Raw genomic sequence first — 20,401 nt, forward strand, 5'->3', positions numbered from 1 at the left:
ATCAGTATATAACTGATTTCTTGCAGATGTTCAGAAGATGCCCATTGAGAAATTTGCTGACGTTTCTCAAGGTTTAAATTAGAATATGACCATCATTGTAAGTACATGAGCTCTTATAATTAAATAGTCTCTATAGTTAGAGATTACTGAAGTATATATCCTTCTGTACAGAGAACGAGAGTGAGGCAGAAATTGAAAACCCACGGAAAGAACAAAAAGTGTGCTGGACAAATGCTTAAGTTACAGCTGTAATGAAACATTTTAATTAGCATATAACTAAAGGAAAATGCCACAATGACTTTTATTCAAGTGCCATAAAAGAACTTAACATGTAACTATTCAAGGGACTGTAAAACACATTACACTGTGCAATATATACTATATGGGTCTGTGTAATACACAATAAACTGGACTATTCTTGTGTGTAAAATACATATTACACATGTGATTGTGCAATACTTTAACAGCAATTTACTCTTGCTTCTATGTGGAATATGGTTGTGATTTGCTTATGTGTGTTAGCACAAGGAGTTGTACTTGAAATTTCGTTGTACAGTAGAACATTCAGTTCAATGACTGAATGCCAGCAGTGCAAGACTGCTGAGGATGGAGATTTTGTAAGAAGTCGAGGAGTTAGCTTGAAAAGGAAAGCCCAACATAAATGTTAGATATAGAGATTTTTATTTCCATTGTGTAAAATGACTATAGAAATCTAGAATTTTAACTGCATTTTTTAAAATGAATAGATCGTCAAAAAAAAAGACAATTCTGTCATAATTTCCTCACCATGATGTTGTTTCAAACCCGTATGACTTTCATTCTTCACTGGAACACAAAAGGAGATGTTTAGCACAATGTCAGGGCCAGCCTCGGCCTCAGACACCATTGACATTCATTACACCTTTTTTCTCCGTACAGTGAACGTCATTAATGTTTTTGTAGTTCATATACCTATTGGCCGAAGTACCCATATTTTGTCGATTTGAATGATTTTAGTTAAAGGAAGGCATTCTGGGGGACTAAATTAGCTCTTACTTCAGAGTAGGGTCTAAACCAGCACAAAAGAAATACATTTACATTTTAGTCATTTAGCAGACACTTTTCTCCAAAGCGACTTACAAATGAGAATAGTAGAAGCAATCAAATCAACATGAGTACAACAGTATGCAAGTGCCGTGTGAAGTCAGAGTTACGTCAGTAAAGTGCTTGTAGCAAGGTTTGTTTTTTTTCCATATATATATATATATATATATATATATATATATGCAAATAGAAAGAGAATAGAAAATTGAAAAAAGAAAAGTAAAATATAAATAAAGAGTGCTAATATTACTGGGTCAAGTGACGACGAAAAAGATATGTCTTTAGCAGTTTTTTGAAAATGGCTAAAGACTCAGCTGCTCGGATAGAGCGTGGCAGGTCATTCCACCAACCAGGAACAGACCAGGAGAAGGTCTAAGTAGTTCTTAGGTCTTGGTAATGCACCATATTGTCATGTTTGTGTGATGTGTATGGTCATTTGTCCCTACAATGTTGGACTAGGTGCAGTTGTGTATTGTATTGAGTATCTTTAATCACCCTGGGCTTGGTAATGCACCATATTGTCAGGTTTGTGTGTGTGTTGTCCCTGTAATGCATATTGTCTAAATGTCATATTTTGTGTATTGTAAAATGGATGTCCTCATACATCAAATGTGTTCTTGATTCATCTAAAATGGTTAGCTCATCTAATAATGCAACACTTGTGAAGATCTGTTTATGTTTGTGGTTTCACACTGCCTTTTCTTCCATATCAGCTGTAGTTTGAGTTCTTGAGAAAGAGCTGCTGATTCCTCTATATGAAACACTTAAAAGTCACTGATACTAGAACAAAAGAGATATGAAACCATTTTCCATAATCAAAAATCAAACTGTGAAGTGATAAACTTTTTTTTCCCTGCTTTTTGCTATAAACTTGTTTGCTTTAATATGACAGAAATACAGCACAGAACAAACTCATTCATTTCCATTCACAACACACTTGTTTGACCCATCAAACTCTGCAACTCTGGTATCATCTGAATTCAAAGTTTCCCACTTGTAAATATGACTTCAATATGTCATTCATGTGGATAAAACACAAATATGATTCTTCCGGCTTCACTTGAACAACAGTTCTTGATCTGGAAGAGGGTCATTTACTTAAAGAAGTTCAGTACACCTGTCTTTGGGCTTTACTTAATTAAGGTTACACAAGAACACAATAATTAATGTAGGCTATAATAAAGTAAATGATAACAAAATCGTCGTTTGAGTAAGTTCATTGAACAAATGAAATGTGTTGAAAGTGTTTTGTCACAAATGTATTTTTCTTACTATGATTCATCTAGCTATATATAGATGAAGTGTGATCTTGATGTAACTGCTCATTTAAACCGCTCACCTGTCAGTGCAACACTTCTGAAGGTTGTGAATTTGTGGTTTCACAAACTTAGTAGCCTACTGACCTAATAAAAGCTTCATGGTACACACACACACACACACAGCAACATTTTCAGATTTATAAACACTAATGTGAGAACCTGTGCACAATTGATTGTATAGTTAGTTAATTCTGATAGCACGTGAAGGCAGCGTAATGCAGGCAAATCTAGTGTGTTAGATTCCCTGACCTGCCTTCATTAGTGACAGCCAGGTAATGATGTTTGTGTTTTCATCAGCTTCATCATTTCTGTCACTGTTGAGAAACTAAACCACTATTAAAACATCTAAATGCAACCAGCCTAAATCAGGCAATGGCCCTACATTATTCTCAACAACAAGCATGCTAGTCTGATGTAAAAGACCGATATTTTGAATGCAGTGCTTCATTTTGTAAAAGATGTGAGGCATTTTGCATTTTGTGTGTGCAATTTTGCAGTTGTGTGTAAAGTTTTGAAAAAAAGAAAGTTTTGAAAATGTGTGTAAGCAGTTGAAAAAAAAAAAAACCTGTAAATTAAGCACATAATCATAAAATTACCATGAAGAACTTGCAGATAAACACGTGCATCAGTTCCTTGTTTTCCTCCGTTCACATATTGTCTGCAGATGTAAGATCCATAATCTTCTTCTGTGACGTTCTTGATGTTCAGAGAGCAGTCACACTCTAGACTCAGACTCTCATGTCTCTCTGTGTCTTTCTTCTTTATCCCTCCAACTATCAGTTCAACAGCCACTATATGGTTGTCATAGATCCATGTAGTTGATGTGCAGTCAGAAAGAGCGTTATTACAGGGCAGACGGACATTTTTACCTGAACTGATGAACACATGATTCTCATCCACTCCACTGGTACCTGAAACACAAGCACATTTGAGTGATCATTATGTTTTTGTCATGGATTGGGGGGCTGTACTGAAGCGCACAATGAAGGTAAGTAGAATAAACAGTCTTTAATTGATAATCCACCAAAGAACATGCAGGAGAAAATGGAAATCCACTAGAACATACAACCACATAACACTTAAACTATCAACAGTACTAGACAAGGGACTGACGGAAACAGAGGGCTTGAATGCATGAGCGAATGAGATCATTGACAAGACACACCTGAACAAGATACTTCAAATCATTGTGTGACCATAGAGACAAAACTGAACTAATGAACAATCAAGGAGATTAACAATGAAACTCAGACATGACAACAGATCACAAAACAAACTCAAAATGTGACATATTAATAAATGAAAGTGCATAAAACATTAAGTATGGTCTGTATGTAACAATACACAACTCTGAGATCACAACATGAATGTAGGCAAGAATAAACTGAACATGTTCAAATGAACTCTTTCACAAACTAATTCCACTAAATCCAGATGTCTTTACCTGTGAGAAGTGAAGAGAGAATGATCAGTCCCAGCACACACAAATCACACTTATCAGCCATTTTCTGTTTCTGCCAGTCTTTCTTTTCATATTATATATAGTTACAGCTCTTCCTTCAAACATGATCAGCCCTTCCTGTGGTTGTGAACTTCCTCTGATCTCACCAAAGGGGAGTGTAGTCCTGACACTATGATACAGCTGAAGAAATGGTCAGAAAGACCTAAAAATCTAAAAATGCAGAATGTTTTCTGTCATGGGTAGGTCTAGTTTTAGGAGTAGTGTTGGGGATAGAATATATGGTTTGTACAGTATGAAAACCATTACGCCTATGGAATGTCCCCATAAAACATGGAAACCCAACATGTATGTGTTTGTTGGTGGGCGAGATGGTTGGGTGTATCTAGACTGCATCTCTCCTCCCGCTGGGTCCGGCCACAATACTTCATCCACATGTTCTCTCTTGTGTATCCAACCTTGGATGGAGGCAGCGTCAGTGTCTCCACATGCCTCCTCCATTCCCTGGAGAAGTGTTATGTTGACATAGGGACCACGATCATGCACTTTCCAGCACCATGTGGAGAAAAATTCCTCAATAGGGTTTAGAAATGATGAATATGGCAAGTAGACAACAGAAAAGTTGTTCAAAATCTATAACTTGACCTTTGGCCTATTCTAAAGCCATGATTGGTTGGTGTTAAGTAAAGCAATGGGTGTTTGCACATGTGAGGAGTTAGTGTGGCATTTTGATTGGTTGTGTTTGAAAAAGGAAATCAAGAAACTTCCTGTTAGATTTTTGTGTGTTACATAGAGAAGGTTGCGTTTTTTAAAAAAGTGTTTGGTGTATAAGTGTATGGTTTTACAGATTTGGTGTGTGGATCTGCTGTTTGAGTGTCAGGTTTCAGAAACTGTGTGACAAGTCAGGATTTTGTGTGTAAGCAGTTGAAAAAAACTGTAAAGCAACTGCTAATCAGTAAGCACATGTTAATAGCTAACAAATCATATATTTGCACATTTTCTTGTGATGGGTCGGCTAATGTTTCTGCTATCCACATATGATCAATTAAGCATGAATATTTATTTGTTTCAGTTGCCTAACAAGGGAACTAGCATACCGGATGTTTACATCAGACTAGCCTGCTTGTTGTTGAGAATAATGTAGGGCCATTGGCTGATTTAGGCTGGCTGTATTGAGATGTTTTAATAGTGGTTTAATTTCTCAACAGTGACAGAAATGATGAAGCTGATGAAAACACAAACATCATTACCTGGCTGTCACTAATGAAGGCAGGTCAGGGAATCTAACACACTAGATTTGCCTGCATTACGCTGCCTTCACGTGCTATCAGAATTAACTAACTATACAATCAATTGTGCACAGGTTCTCACATTAGTGTTTATAAATCTGAAAATGTTGCTGTGTGTGTGTGTGTGTGTACCATGAAGCTTTTATTAGGTCAATAGGCTACTAAGTTTGTGAAACCACAAATTCACAACCTTCAGAAGTGTTGCACTGACAGGTGAGCGGTTTAAATGAGCAGTTACATCAAGATCACACTTCATCTATATATAGCTAGATGAATCATAGTAAGAAAAATACATTTGTGACAAAACACTATGCACATTTCATTTGTTCAATGAACTTACTCAAACAACGATTTTGTTATCATTTACTTTATTATAGCCTACATTAATTATTGTGTTCTTGTGTAACCTTAATTAAGTAAAGCCCAAAGACAGGTGTACTGAACTTCTTTAAGTAAATGACCCTCTTCCAGATCAAGAACTGTTGTTCAAGTGAAGCCGGAAGAATCATATTTATGTTTTATCCACATGAATGACATATTGAAGTCATATTTACAAGTGGGAAACTCTTCAGATGATACCAGAGTTGCAGAGTTTGATGGGTGTTGGATTACAAATTTATAAAATGTTATATCTAAGTTCCAATGTAATAGTATATAAACTGAAAAAGGTATGTACATTGTGTTTTACATTTTGAGGTAAAGATGATGACATTCTAAGGAGATCAAGTCAGGCAGCCCAGGGTCCTGTACCATGATGGTAGTTGAACAAACTCAGGGTTGTAGGATTAGTTTCGAGTTGACAAAACCAAACCACTCCAATCCGGCTTTGTTGGTACCATGATGCTGATCATCAACTTTCTCTGTCAACTCAGGCTTTGATCCTGAGTTTGTGGAGCGTGTGCACATGAATGTGTGACATCAGTGGTGAACAGCCAATCAGATGCCTTGCAACAGAGAGAAACTATGATTCACATCTCACAAAAGAGAGCCAGCGCGATTCAAAACTCTTTTGCTGAAGATTAAGAGATTGAAGAAAATGAAGAATTTAAACTCATTTACACTGACGAAAACAAAACAAATTATTTTGCTCTATCAGTGCAAGTGAGCTTGTGAAGTTAGTTTATATAGTTGATAATATATAGCCATAGAGACTCAAACATGTAAGGTCACATATAGTCATATTTAAAGTTTATTTACAGCTTATTTATATTACATATGATTTGTATATAATAATATTCATTGAAACTAAATAATTAATAATAACTGTTAAACTAAAATTGCTTGTGTAATGGATTAATAATAATATATATGTCACGTATGTTTTGGTTTTGTGTTCATGTTTATGATTTCATGTCTTTTATTTTGTTGTTTGATATATGTTGCTTGTTTGTGTCATGCTTCCCTTGCGCCTCATGTTCTCTCTTAGTCTATGTGTCCTGTTCTCATTGGTTGGTTATGGTCATGTGGTTTTCAGTTCTGTTCTGTCATTGGTTCTCATGTTCCTTGTGTCACTTGCTCATTGGTTGCCATAGTCATGTGTTCTCTTTGTTCTTGTATTTAAAGCCATTGTCTTCCCCATGTTACTTTGTCATGTATTGTTAATGTAACCCTGCTGTTGGTGAGTCTCATAATCAAGTCTGTTCAATTTCATGTCAAGTGGTTGCTTTGTTTGTTTGTTCACACTGTTACAATAAACTGCATTTGGGTTCATCATCTCACCTTCAGTTTGGACTGGATCGTTACAGAATACACAACCCACACCATGAACCCAGCAGTTAGTCATCTACGTCTCTGTCAAGGAAATAAGACTATTGAAGATTATGTTCAAGATTTTTGTGAACTTTCTGCCCTTGTAGTCTTCAATGACGTGGCGCTGAAGGATATTTTTCGGCATGGATTAAATGAACCCCTTCATTCTCAACTGCCTAGGGCGAAAATTCACTTTTCCCTAGCACAATATATGGACTATGCCCTTCTGTTAAGTGGATCATCCTTCACTGTGGGTATTGCGGATGAGGAGCCCCACAATCCTACAGTGTCCACCACATCAGAGTGTCTTCATTCCCCTGCTGTCATGTCTGGAGTTATTCACGTCATGACTGCCACGCCAGGTACTGTTCACGTTATGCCAGCCACGGCACAGGCTGTTTGCATCATGCCTGCCCAACCACAGTCTGTTCATGTCAGTCCTACCCAGCCACAGACTTTTCACGTCACGCCGGCTGTGCCACAGACTGTTCATGCCACAGCTGCCTCGCCAAGTCCTGTTCACACCATGCTTGCCATGCCTGCCACGCCAGGGCCTGCTCCCGCCATGCCCTGCTCCCGCCATGCCTGCCACGCCAGGGCCTGCTACCGCCATGCCTGCCACGCCAGGGCCTGCTCCTGACCGGTGGTCAGGGGTTGCTCCGGGGCAGGTTAGCCATGGAGCGCAAGTTACTATGGCGATGAACACCGCTAAAAGCCAAGTCACTTTCATGGTACCTAAAACCCAGGATTGGTGCAAACTAGTCTGAAACTTACCTGGCTAGCCAGCTAATCCAGCTTCATGGTACAGGCCCCAGGTGTCTGAGACATTAACCTTTTGTCTTTATGCACTTCCTGACAATTGGGCAGGGTCCCAAGTTAAAGGTGAATGCTAAATTCAAGGCACAGTTGTGCCTTTGTGTCTATGATAATGTGAAGGTATGGGCGATACTGTCAGATTGATTGGATTTAGCACCTATGCATTTGAATGACACTGTTATGCTGATTAGATCATGGCTGGGGAAATGCCGGGAACGGGCTGATTCCTGTACCGCATTTGCATGTTTTATTTAGATTGTCTCCACCTCTATGTATCACTGCCCCTCGAAAGGTATAAACTCTACTGTGCTGAGCTCTAGTCAGACTTGGATGACTTCAGCGACGCACAGCGAGTCCTTGATAAAGAGTAACTTCTGTATGAAAGATATCCCAACGTCTCCTGGTTTCTGCTCCGACGAGGAAAAAGGTTCCTTCAGCTCCAATGATCAGTTGTGTCTGATAGTTCCTCAATCACGCTTGAAATGATAGAGCTTTTTCCGTGGCAGCTCCTAGACTATGGAATGAGCTCCCGCTGTCTTTAAAAACATCTCCGGCTCTAGGGTCATTTCAGAGGGTGTTAAAAACGTATTTATTTTCCTTAGGTTTTAATAATGTGTTGTAAACTGAATGTATTTTTGTATGTGTTTGTTTATTTTTGGCTATTTTCATGTACAGCACTTTGGTACTCACTGTGGTTTTTGAAAGTGCTCTAGAAATAAAGTTGAGTTGAGAGTGGCATATTTAATCTAGACGTGTATATCAGAGGTAAAACAGTTAAAAATCATTCTGTTTTACATCATTACTTTGCTCACGCCAGTAAATGTTATTACGTACAGTTAAGGGTGTGCGTACGGTGCATACATATTTATGCCTAACAGCAATAAAGACATCCAGTGCTAATAAGAGTTTGATGATCCTAACACAACATGGAGTTACCATTTGGAAGAAAAGCGCCAAGAGCGGGCCTAGAGCTGAACAGGTACAAAATGACATAAAACAAGGAAACTCCAAAGCAAACTCCAAATACAAAGGGATGAACAAGGAACTAAACAAGACACAAGTGAAACTATGCTGAAACCATAGAAACATGATTAGTAACTATAAACACTAATAGACAGAAGAATTGTGAACAGAAGCAAAAGATCAGAAAATATATCTAAATAAGAGTCTCTACTGAGAAAATGAAAAGCCTGAAAAATAGAGAGGTAAAGAAAGCAAGTGAGAATGGACAAATCACTTTTGATGAACAATCCAGAATGGAGTCTTGTAGAAGATGAGCATCTGATATGGGCCACATTTAAAGGTCATGTGAACAGCCTCACCAAAAAAACACAACAAAATCAGCTGTAATGTCAATATAGCCTTAATTTCACACAGATACTTATTTTCTGGTGCCATTTTAAATTGAGATGTGTGATCATAAAAGTTTTTTTTTTTTGTTACAACAGGGGCCTTATGTATAGAGCCACTCAGAGTAAAATTTTAGTATTAACTGTCAAAATACAATAAATACAGCATTAACTTCTGTGACGTAGTACGAATGAAATGACGTTCTACACTGCGCCATGACATATGCTAGTACGTCGTGTCATTATGTACTGCGTCAGGGAAGTTAATGTTTTTTGGACGTACGTCGAATGCGTATGGCTGTCCTGCCAGAAACTCGTTATTTTACTTTATAATGTTTAAATAAGGATATTTGTCTTAAACAAATGCATCAGTTCACTTCAGAGTGCCTGGAGTCGTATGGATTCATTTTTTTTGTCTTGATTTGGGCAGCCATTCTCAACCATTATAAACCTTGGAGGACTAAGGATATTTATAACTATCTCTCTGATTGTGTTTGTCTGAAAGAAGGAAGTAATATACACCTAGGATGGCTTGATGGTGAGTAAATCATGGGATAATTTTCATTTTTGGGTGAACTATCCCTTTATTTAAGAGTGCTGGAGAGGTATCCTAACTTAGGAGTAACAATGTGGCAGCAGAGATGAGGACACACGCTTTCCAATGAAGATATAATGTATTGGAGTTAAATGATGACAGGGAGTTGATAAAACAATAAAAACTTGATCGTCAAGGTATTCTTTTTGTAACTGAGCTAGTAAGAAATTTAATAACTTCTCCCACTCTAAAAAAAACAATGCTCTCACTGTATAAATGAAAGTAATAGTTACATTTTTGTGTACTGGAAAACTGCAGCAGTGCACCTGTGATGACTTGTGCTCTTCAGTCCACAGTAAGCAGGCTCTTAAATAGCACTATTGTGGCACTGACCACACCAAAGTGGCCAAAAGTGACATTTTTATTACCCTAAACGTCTGTTTAAACCATCAAAACATGAGGAAAATATTTTTATATTTTTTAAAATATTTAAAAATATGAGGGAAGAACAAAACACTAAAGAAAGGGAGAGAGAGGGGGGTGGAAGAAAAACTACAGCTTCAGGTTTTAGAAAAACAAAAAAGCTCACAGGGGGGGAAAAAAAGCATACATTGACTTGTAACGTAATCAGTTATTAATATTTGATTGGTCCTCTCTCATTTTTGCATGTGCTCATAATTTCTTTGTATGACAGCCTGGCCTAAAATTGTCACACAATTAAACAAATAAAACAACTGACTCCAAGCACAACTACACAATATGCTTACAAAATCTTTAAGACATTTTTAATATTTGAATAAAGGGTGAATATGTAAATATTCCTAAGCCAAACATCATTTTTGGCCACTACTGTTTGGCAGTTCATTGTTTTTTAAACTGTCAAAAACATGTGGCAAAAGGAAGCCGTCTTTATGAGGATTTCGGGCTTTCCTGGAGCCATTGATGAAACTCATGTTTGCATCATCAATCAAACAAACGAAGAGACATAGAAAAGGATTCCACAGCATCAATACTAATTTGTGAGAATTTAGCACAATGCAAAGCAATTTTTAAAAATAAATTAATTAATGATTTTATTTAATAACATATAAATAATTGGTGTCATGCTCCTGTGAATTCACCCTTGCAGGCTCACTATTGGCTGATTCAGAGGTTGAGGGCGGCCATTTTGGGTTGATCATTGTAGTTGGGATCATTGTAGTCCTTAGTTCACAACACTTAAAGGATTAGTTCACTTTCAAATGAAAATTAGCCCAAGCTTTACTTACCCTCAAGCATCCTAGGTGTATATGACTTTCTTCTTTCTGATGAACATAATCAAAGAAATATTAATAAGTATCCTGATGCATCTGAGCTTTATGATGGCAGTGAATGGGGTCAATGATTAAGAGCTGAAGAAAAAGCTTCCATCCACATCCATCCATCATTAACGTACTCCACATGGCCCCAGGGGGTTAATGAAAGCCTTCTGAAGTGAAGCGATGTGTTTGAGTAAAAAAAATTCCATATTTAAACAAGTTATAAAGTCAAATATCGAGCTTCCGCCAGACCACCTTCCGTATTCAAGTTACGATGAAAGTGTAGACTGGCGTTGCGTCAATTTCCATAAGTTGAACAGAGAAGGCATAGGACGTAGTGTATGCTTTGTGAACTGCAAGAGTTTTACACTTTTAACATTTAAGAGGCTGTTTTGTCGACCTTGATTTATTGCAATATTAGGTTGTTCATTTTCTAAAATCAAAATAAAATTAAACATAATTTTCATCAATCAAATAAATTGTTTCTTATTTTCACTGGCATTTCTGAACTAGTGTCAAGGACTACTGCATCTTAAAGCCTAAATTCAGCATGAGTAAACACTTAAGTACTGTTAAAATCAGATACTCCAAGACTTGTAATCAAGTTGTATTAGAATCGGTGACTTATAACTTGTAATGGAGTAATTTTTGCTGTAAAGTATCTGTACTTTTACTCAAGTATGGTTTTCAGGTACTCTTTACACCTCTGCTCTTTTGACGACTTCTAAAACTGTTCTCTTTTGAGTGAATCCTCATGTGGCCCTTAAGGTGACCTTTAAATATGAAACTCTTTCCACACTGACCACATGTAAAAGGCTTCTCTCCAGTGTGAATATTGATGTGTTCCCTAAGGCTTCGTTCCCGTGTGAAGCCTTTCCCGCACAGAGTGCAGGTGAAAGGTTTCTCTCCAGTGTGAATTCTCATGTGGTCTTTAAGGCTTTCTTTTCGACTGAAACTCTTTCCACACTGTTGACAGGTATAAGGCTTTACTCCAGTGTGAATTCTTATGTGGACTGTAAGGTTTCCTTTCTCACTGAAACTCTGTCCACACTCTTGGCAGGTGTAAGGCTTTTCTCCAGTGTGAACTCTCATGTGGATTTCAAGTTTTCCTTTTTTACTGAAATTCTTTCCACACTGTTGGCAGGTGAATGGGCTCTCTCCAGTGTGAATTCTCATGTGGGCTATAAGGCTTCCTTTATGACTGAAACTCTTCCCACACTCTTGACAGGTGTAAGGCTTTTCTCCAGTGTGAATTCTCATGTGGACTGTCAGGTTTCCTTTATGTGTGAAACTCTTTCCACACTCTTGGCAGGTATACTGCTTTTCTCCAGTGTGAATTCTCATGTGGTCTTTAAGGCTTCCTTTAAGAGTGAAACTCTTTCCACACTGTTGGCAGTTGTAAGCCTTCTCTCGAGTGTGAATTCTCATGTGGACTTTTAGGTGTTCTTCACATGTGAAACTCTTTCCACACTGTTGGCAGGTGAAATAACTTTTAGTTCCTGTCTTTTGAGCTCTTTTCTGTGAGGAAGCCTGTGTCGATCCTTCTCCAGTCATGAAATCATGATGTTTATCGTAATGTTTTTTCTCTTCTTCCCTTTCATTAAGTTCATGACTCGCCTCTCTCAGTGCCATCAGGTCTAGGGCAAAAATAGACATAAAACAATTTAGACATTTAAAGCATCAAAACCAACAACATGTATGATCTATATCCTATCCTATGGATCAGGAATGGGCAGCTTTGGTCTTGGAGGGCCACAGTCTTGCAGAGTTAAGTTTCATCCCTAATCAAATACACCTACCTGTCATTTTCAAGCATTCCTGAAAACTTAAGGCTGATTTATACTTATGTGTCGCGTGTACGGCGTAGGCTGTGAGTACCACGCGTAGCCTACGACATAGCCTTACGAGCACCTCTTCAAAAATGTAACACGTCAATTCTACACGGACCGCAAGCGCTGTGAATGGTCTGTTAGTACCCCTCCCTCGGGTCAAAAAACTGGTGCAGAGCAGTAGGAGAAGAGCAAGCATTTTCAACTTCCTAGAGGAACGAAAAACCGCTGTTTCGGGGGACACATGCAGTCAAACTGCAACAAAAGTCGTTACCTATTTGCTGCTTCTCTGCCGCTTCTATTTGTAAGCTTCTCTGACAACGTACATGACAAGCTGCTGCTTCTTCGGCTTTTGCCTTGATACTCAACATGACCGTGGACACTGCCTACCAGTGGTCTGCATGCACGTCAACACGGACAACGACGCAGAAGTATAAACGATAACAGAGGCTCTGGCGTAGGTCCGACGCAGAAGTATAAATCAGCCTTTAGGGTTAAATTTTGGGGTTGGGTAAAATTTTGCAGGTGTGTTTGATCAGGGATGGAGCTAAATTCTGCAGAATAGTGTCCCTCCAGGACCAGAGTTGCCCATCCCATCTATAGATCTTATACGCAATACACCAGTGGTTTTCAAATCTGGTCCAAAGGGACCCACCACTGCACATTTTGTATGTCTCCTCTATTTATCACATCTGGTAAAACTCATTAGCTTGTTAGAAGATTGCTGACATTGATGGAGGAATTTGCAAACTACAATTCCTGTTCATCAATAAGGGGAGAACCGGACTCGATATAAACCTAAATATACTCGAATGACTTAAATTAACTGAAAAGTGTTTTACTATTTATATTTGAAGATATTTGTTGTTGTAATGTCAGACATAGCACACACAATAGTAGTAGCTATTCTGTACTCCGGCACAGTTAGCGATCTCACTGCCTCTTCAAGCAGGCCAGGGCACGGTACGGAGCGATCACATTAGTGACATTAGACGGAAAGAATGAGTGCTTATGTGATGTTTTCTCCTCAGCACAAAACTTACATTTTATGGTTATACTCTTACCTGTAAATGTTATAAAATCATGCAAGTGTGCATTTTCTGACAACAGGCTCCATTAAACTTCACATACTTCAATGAACGAATACCTGTATGAACATGCGCATCAAACAGACGGAGCGCAGTTGAATAGGAATGTAACACTAGATGTCCTGTTCCTGGAGATCTACATTTCCTGCAGAGTTCAGATCCAACCCTGATCAAACACACCTAAAGCAGTGAATTAAGATCTTCAGGGGCACTTGATAATTACAGGCAGGTGTGTTCGATCAGGGTTGGATCTGAACTCTGCATGTATGTAGATTTCCAGGAACAGGATTGGGTATTCCTGCTCTAGGTTCAACTCATCAGCTCATTATTAGAAACTCATGACTGGAAATGGATATTTCAAATAAATCTACAAAGTGTCCTGTTGAGGTACTCCAGGGCTGCGCTCAAGTTCATATTTTTATGCCCTTCCCATGCTAACTTCCCTCCATCTTAAGGACTCAGATGTACATCATTGTTTACACTGAACCAATACTGGCAGAATCTTTCTAGCTACTTTAAATGTACCTCTCTAAGCTCTTGATTGCTTGGAATATGCTATGGAGCTGATTTGTAGTCAGATGCAACTTATGTTCCAGAAAATACTGTAACTATAAAAGGACTATTTTAAGGCTTGAATATGTGCCACACTTACTGCTGCCAGCTGGTGGCACAATAACCATGAACAACAATTGATCAGCTCCCATGACCAAACACACAACCCCAACATGAAATGTTGTTATAGGAAACATGCTTAAATATATATACACATACACACACACACACACACACACACACACAGGTGCATCTCAATAAATTAGAATGTTGTGGAAAAGTTCATTTATTTCAGTAATTCAACTCAAATTGTGGAACTTGTGTATTAAATAAATTCAGTACACACAGACTGAAGTACTTTAAGTCTTTGGTTCTTTTAATTGTGATGATTTGGCTCACATTTAACAAAAACCCACCAATTCACTATCTCAATAAATTAGAATATGGTGACATGCCAATCAACTAATCAACTCAAAACACATGCAAAGGTTTCCTGAGCCTTCAAAATGGTCTCTCAGTTTGGTTCACTAGGCTACACAATCATGGAGAAGACTGCTGATCTGACAGTTGTCCAGAAGACAATCATTGACACGCTTCACAAGGAGGGTAAGCCACAAACATTAATTGCCAAAGAAGCTGGCTGCTCAGAGTGCTGTATCCAAGCATATTAACAGAAAGTTGAGTGGAAGGAAAAGTGTAGAAGAAAAAGATGCTCAATCAACAGAGAGAACCGCAGCCTTGAGAGGCTTGTCAAGCAAAAATCGATTCAAGAATTTGGGTGAAGTTCACAAGGAACAGACTGAGGCTGGGGTCAGTGCATCAAGAGCCACCACACACAGACGTGTCAAGGAATTTGGCTACAGTTGTCGTATTCCTCTTGTTAAGCCACTCCTGAATCACAGACCACGTCAGAGGCGTCTTACCTGGGCTAAGGAGAAGAAGAACTGGACTGTTGCCCAGTGGTCAAAAGTCCTCTTTTCAGATGAGAGCAAGTTTTGTATTTCATTTAGAAACCAAGGTCCTAGAGTCTGGAGAAAGGGTGGAGAAATTCATAGCCCAAGTTGCTTGAAGTCCAGTGTTAAGTTTCCACAGTCTGTGATGATTTGGGGTGCAACGTCATCTGCTAGTGTTGGTCCAATGTGTTTTTTGAAAAACAAAGTCACTGCACCTGTTTACCAAGAAATTTTTAGAGCACTTCATGCTTCCTTCTGCTGACCAGCTTTTTAAAGATGCTGATTTGATTTTCCAGCAGGATTTGGCACCTGCCCACACAGCCAAAAGCACCAAAAGTTGGTTAAATGACCATGGTTTTGGTGTGGTTGACTGGCCAGCAAACTCACCAGACCTGAACCCCATAGAGAATCTATGGGATATTGTCAAGAGGAAGATGAGAGACACCAGACCCAACAATCCAGATGAGCTGAAGGCCATTGTCAAAGAAACCTGGGCTTCTATTACACCTGAGCAGTGCCACAGACTGATCTCCTCCATACCACGCCGAGTTGAGGCAGTAATTAAAGCAAAAGGAGCCCCTACCAAGTATTTAGTACATATACAGTAAATGAACATACTTTCCAGAAGGCCAACAATTCACTAAAAATGTTTTTTTATTTTTATTTTTTTTAATTGGTCTTATGAAGTATTCTAATTTGTTGAGATAGTGAATTGGTGGGTTTTTGTTAAATGTGAGCCAAAATCATCACAATTTAAAGAACCAAAGATTTAAGGTACTTCAGTCTGTGTGCACTGAATTTATTTAATACACGAGTTCCACAATTTGAGTTTAATTACTGAAATAAATAAACTTTTCCAACACAATTCTAATTTATTGAGATGCACCTGTATATATATGATTCCACCAAATTAGCTTATCTTTGTAAAATGGCAAAGCTCTTAACATAAATCAATCAAGCATTATATAATATTATGATAATCAAGCATTATTTAATAATAGAACTTTATTTACTAGAACTAAAACTTGGTAACCATGAACGCATATTTGTCATTTTAACTAAGCAGAACTGGTGGTGCCTAAGATAGTTTGTCATTTAGTGTTTCTGTATAAAAATAGATAATAGTAATTATTAAAAGAAGATAATACTACTACTAATTCTACCACTAATAACAACACACTAAAGATTGATGAGCTGCTGGGTTCATGAATATTAATCACGTTGTGAGAGTTCGCTTGACCAGATTTGCTGAAATCAAAACAGAGACGGTAATAGATGTGCTTCAGCCAATGAGATTGCCATTTGCTCATTAGTTCAGCCCCCTACCAGAGAAACCAGCATCTCTTCTGCTTGTTCTTAAAGGGGTGGTTCAAAATGACAAGCTATAACCGTAATTAAACTAAACTATACCTGTTCTATCTTCATGCAGCATATATTCTCTGGCTCTGTAGGATCTTACAACAGTTCCCACAGGAGTGAATTATAGATGATCATGACAGAATATGCTAATCAATGACTTTAAGATAGTTAACTCCACGTACTACTACAGCTACATAAATTCAGCGTGGTCTGTAAGACTCTATCAATCTCTCTGCGTGTGTGTGAGAAACACAGCACTCTCAGCAAAACTACGGCGAGTCATGTGTCTCACATAGAGTTTGCGGTACTTCAAATACAGGTACGCATCGATTGAGCTGAATTGAAATAGTACAGAATATTTGCTTGACAGAGAGAGCGAAACTCTCAATCAGAGTGTTCAGCGAGTGAAAATATATCGATACTAAACTTATACTTAGCCTCTAACACACACACTGGCGATTCAAATCTAAGAATTTATTAGCCAATGGCTAATGATAGACATTATTTAGTCGCCCAGAGTGAAGATTTACTCACATAGGCTATCTGAGTGTTTTACTCGCATTGTAGAGGGTTGTAGTTACTAAGTAATTAGTTACTGTAACTTGATTACTTTTCCCTTGAAAATGTAAAGTAAGGGATTACTCCTATTTTTTCTGTAATTTAATTAGTTACTTCTGATGTAATTGAACTAAATACTGTGTTTAGACTGTAGAACAATTATATATAATACAATAGTGGATTTAACATCAAAATTAGAGCTGTCAATAGATTACATTTTCTAATCGCGATTAATTGCAATTAATCTCACGCTTATCGTGAAATTAAGCATACACCAGATTGAAGTGTGATTCTCATAAAACTGTATTTTTCAGCTTTTTTCAAGGAAAATTTAGGTCTTTCCAAAAAGAGGACACTTGCAGACTCCAAAAGGACACCAAATAACCAAATGATACGAGTCCATACATTTATGTACACTAAAGCACCCACACACAAAAACACAGCAAAACACGTTTGAGAATTCACAGTGTATAATGTGTGCAACAGCAAAGAGCTTGTTTACATTTTAGACAAGTCAAGTTACAATACTGAACAGAACCACATGGAGATGCCAAAAAAACAAACCAACCGCCTTGACCTGCATATATACTGAAGTACACAGAAACATACACAGGACAAATCCAAACATTGACATGTTTCTGTGTGTAAAGACAACGTGCGATCAGTGCGTCGAGAGAGAGCGCTCGTACATGATTTGTTTGCGCATCAATATAACGGACTAAAATAACAGACAAACTATCTTTATGGAACATGATCTTTACTTAATATACTAATGCTTTCTTGGCATAATTTTGACTCATACAGTGTATTGTTGGCTATTGCTACAAATATACCCGTACGACTTACGACTGGTTTTGTGGTCCGGGGTCACATTTAATGGAAACACTGTATTTTAAAGTGATGTAGGTACACATTACTTCATGTACTCACTATAGTAATGAGTTAATAATGCTTAATTACAAGTAACCAGCCCTAAACCAAACCCTAACCCTTGCTCTACAGTAAGTCCACTTGAATGAATCGACTGAGTGAATTCAGACACTGAGTGCGCCGGAAGGGCTGCTGATTTCACACAGTTTGTGCTGCTGTTTAACAATCATTTGTAACTTAGCAAACTGGTAGTAATGAATATTTATGTTGAACTCTGCCATGGAAACTAGCATGTGCAAACCTTAATTAAACGATTTAATGATCAATTAAAAAGGAATTTATACCTGAATGATATTATACTGGAATTAATGGATTCTGTAATATTCTCTGTAAGATTATATTTCTGTATATTCTCTATTTCTGTAGAGCTGGACATTTTAATAATGATCAAATGACTGAGTTCAGCTGTGAGAATAAAACCAACCTGCTTGTTCCTCAGTATCTTCATGTTTCACACTGAATGTTTCTTCAATCTTTATTTCTTCAAACTCCTCTTTATTAAACTCAGTCTTCATGTCTTCAGTCTCATCTTTAATAAACACCATCTTTAATAAGAGAATAATTAACAGAGTTAATGGTCTTCAATGACCTGTTTAGACAAAAAACAAAAAAAACAAAACACTAACGCTTCAAATTAATAAACTTAATATTTAGACATTTATGATCTACATTTGGTATTTAATGAATTATAGATTATATTTAAATGATTACTCTTTGATGAAAACATGATTAGTTTGTTTGTAAGTTAGTGTTTGTTATTGTTCATTTTCACTGTTTGAGCAGCACGAGTCGTGATTCACTGAATCATTTCACAAAGTATTTGATTCAATTGACTCGGAGTTGAAAAGTTCAGTTTCTCCATCATTACTCGCCAGAGACTGAACTCGTGTTCATGATAAACTGATTTATGATATATAGAGAGAAATGAGACGCAGGTTTACTGTTTCTCATCAGTGGATGAGCTTTACTCACACAAATATCCTTCATTACACTTAGATAAAGAATCACAATGTTACATTAAATAGTAAATAAACTCATTTCACATCAATTGTAAAACTATTAAAACTGTTTCTGTCGATTAAAACAGCTTAAATTCTTAAAACAAACCTTCAGCAGAATCACAGCAGATGCAGGAGCGCGGCGCAGTCTTATGACGTCATGGCGTCACTCCAAAATAAAAGTCCTGTTCAGACGCTGCATTGTCTACAATCACAGAAGTGCATTGAAATCTAACTGTTTTACCAGATAATCTTTGTATTAAAATAATAAAGGGACAAATAAGATACAAAGAAACGTTAAAAAGGTTGTATGAGTTCATTCGATTTTAAAAAGTAATAGTCATTTTAATGCAAGAAGCATCTCTCTGATCAGGACGGCAGTGAACTTCTGCACCTCCTTCATAGTGATAGAGAAACATGTGAGGCAAAAATAAGAAAGCTCAGGGACAGTGTCCTGTATAAGACTAACACAGCAGCTCCAAACCATCTTCAGAAAAGAGGCTCATTATTAAAGAGACAGAGTTTCAACAGTGTGTCACCTTGAGTGTTTTCTTTTGATGTCTGTCTTTCTATTCTGACACAGTGAGGAATATAATTCATTGTCATACATTTATGTACACTGACAGAGTAAAGGGAGATCAGAAAGACATTTTTAATTGAATTATTGTAAAACACGAGGTGGTGCAGAGGATTCTCCCCACATGGACTCAATGTTTCTGTAAGCATTGAATCAATCAGCAACTCCTTGAAGAGCTTTTACCTGCAGATTTCTGTCACTAAAACAGCCTCATCTTTTGTTGAAATGATGAGTGAATTCATCCCTGAGCGGCTCCTCATACGCTGATCTTCATCACACGTACAGCAGTGAACACGAGGTCTACAGAGTTCCTCTGGGACTGTCCAAGAGCCTTTGTGCAGCATTGCCTGACAAACCTACACTGTTAGACTTTATTGTATTTTTGCGGTAACTTACTGGCAGCACTATTGCCAGTAAGTTACTGTAACTGCCCCTTTACAGTAGCTTAACTGTAAATGTGTTTTACAGTATGATGCCCTTACCGCAATTTTATTTTACAGTAAGATGCCCTTACCGCAATTTCATTTTACAGTATGATGCCCTTACCGCAACTTATTTTTACAGTATAATAATATTACAGTAATTTTACTGTAATTTATTTTAGTTTTATTTTATTTTACATAAATGCTACTGAAATTAATAAAATTCCAAATAAGTGAT

The 20,401-nt window shown here is 37.6% G+C and overlaps 1 protein-coding gene across 1 annotated transcript; it reads right to left on the minus strand.

Annotated features, from left to right (window-relative positions):
- Positions 1 to 5,597: 5,597 nt before the first annotated feature.
- Positions 5,598 to 19,349, minus strand: LOC127508858 (gastrula zinc finger protein XlCGF8.2DB-like). Its single transcript, XM_051887324.1, has 3 exons — positions 19,274 to 19,349; positions 18,591 to 18,711; positions 5,598 to 12,534 (listed from the first exon to the last, which is right to left on the minus strand). Exons 2-3 carry the CDS (start codon positions 18,709 to 18,711, stop codon positions 11,585 to 11,587), a joined length of 1,071 nt encoding a protein of 356 aa, XP_051743284.1. The 5' UTR covers positions 19,274 to 19,349; the 3' UTR covers positions 5,598 to 11,584.
- Positions 19,350 to 20,401: the final 1,052 nt, after the last annotated feature.

The sequence above is a fragment of the Ctenopharyngodon idella genome, chromosome 3, assembly GCF_019924925.1.
Source record: "Ctenopharyngodon idella isolate HZGC_01 chromosome 3, HZGC01, whole genome shotgun sequence".
Lineage (NCBI taxonomy): Eukaryota > Metazoa > Chordata > Actinopteri > Cypriniformes > Xenocyprididae > Ctenopharyngodon > Ctenopharyngodon idella.

What these genes read in the sequence shown, in the direction of transcription:
- LOC127508858 (XM_051887324.1), bottom strand. Translation starts at nt 18,711, where the DNA reads ATGGTGTTTATTAAAGATGAGACTGAAGACATGAAGACTGAGTTTAAT. An exon ending in AGATACTGAGGAACAAGCAG is followed by an intron (nt 12,535 to 18,590) that starts GTTGGTTTTATT and finishes TTTTTGCCCTAG; the next exon opens with ACCTGATGGCACTGAGAGAG.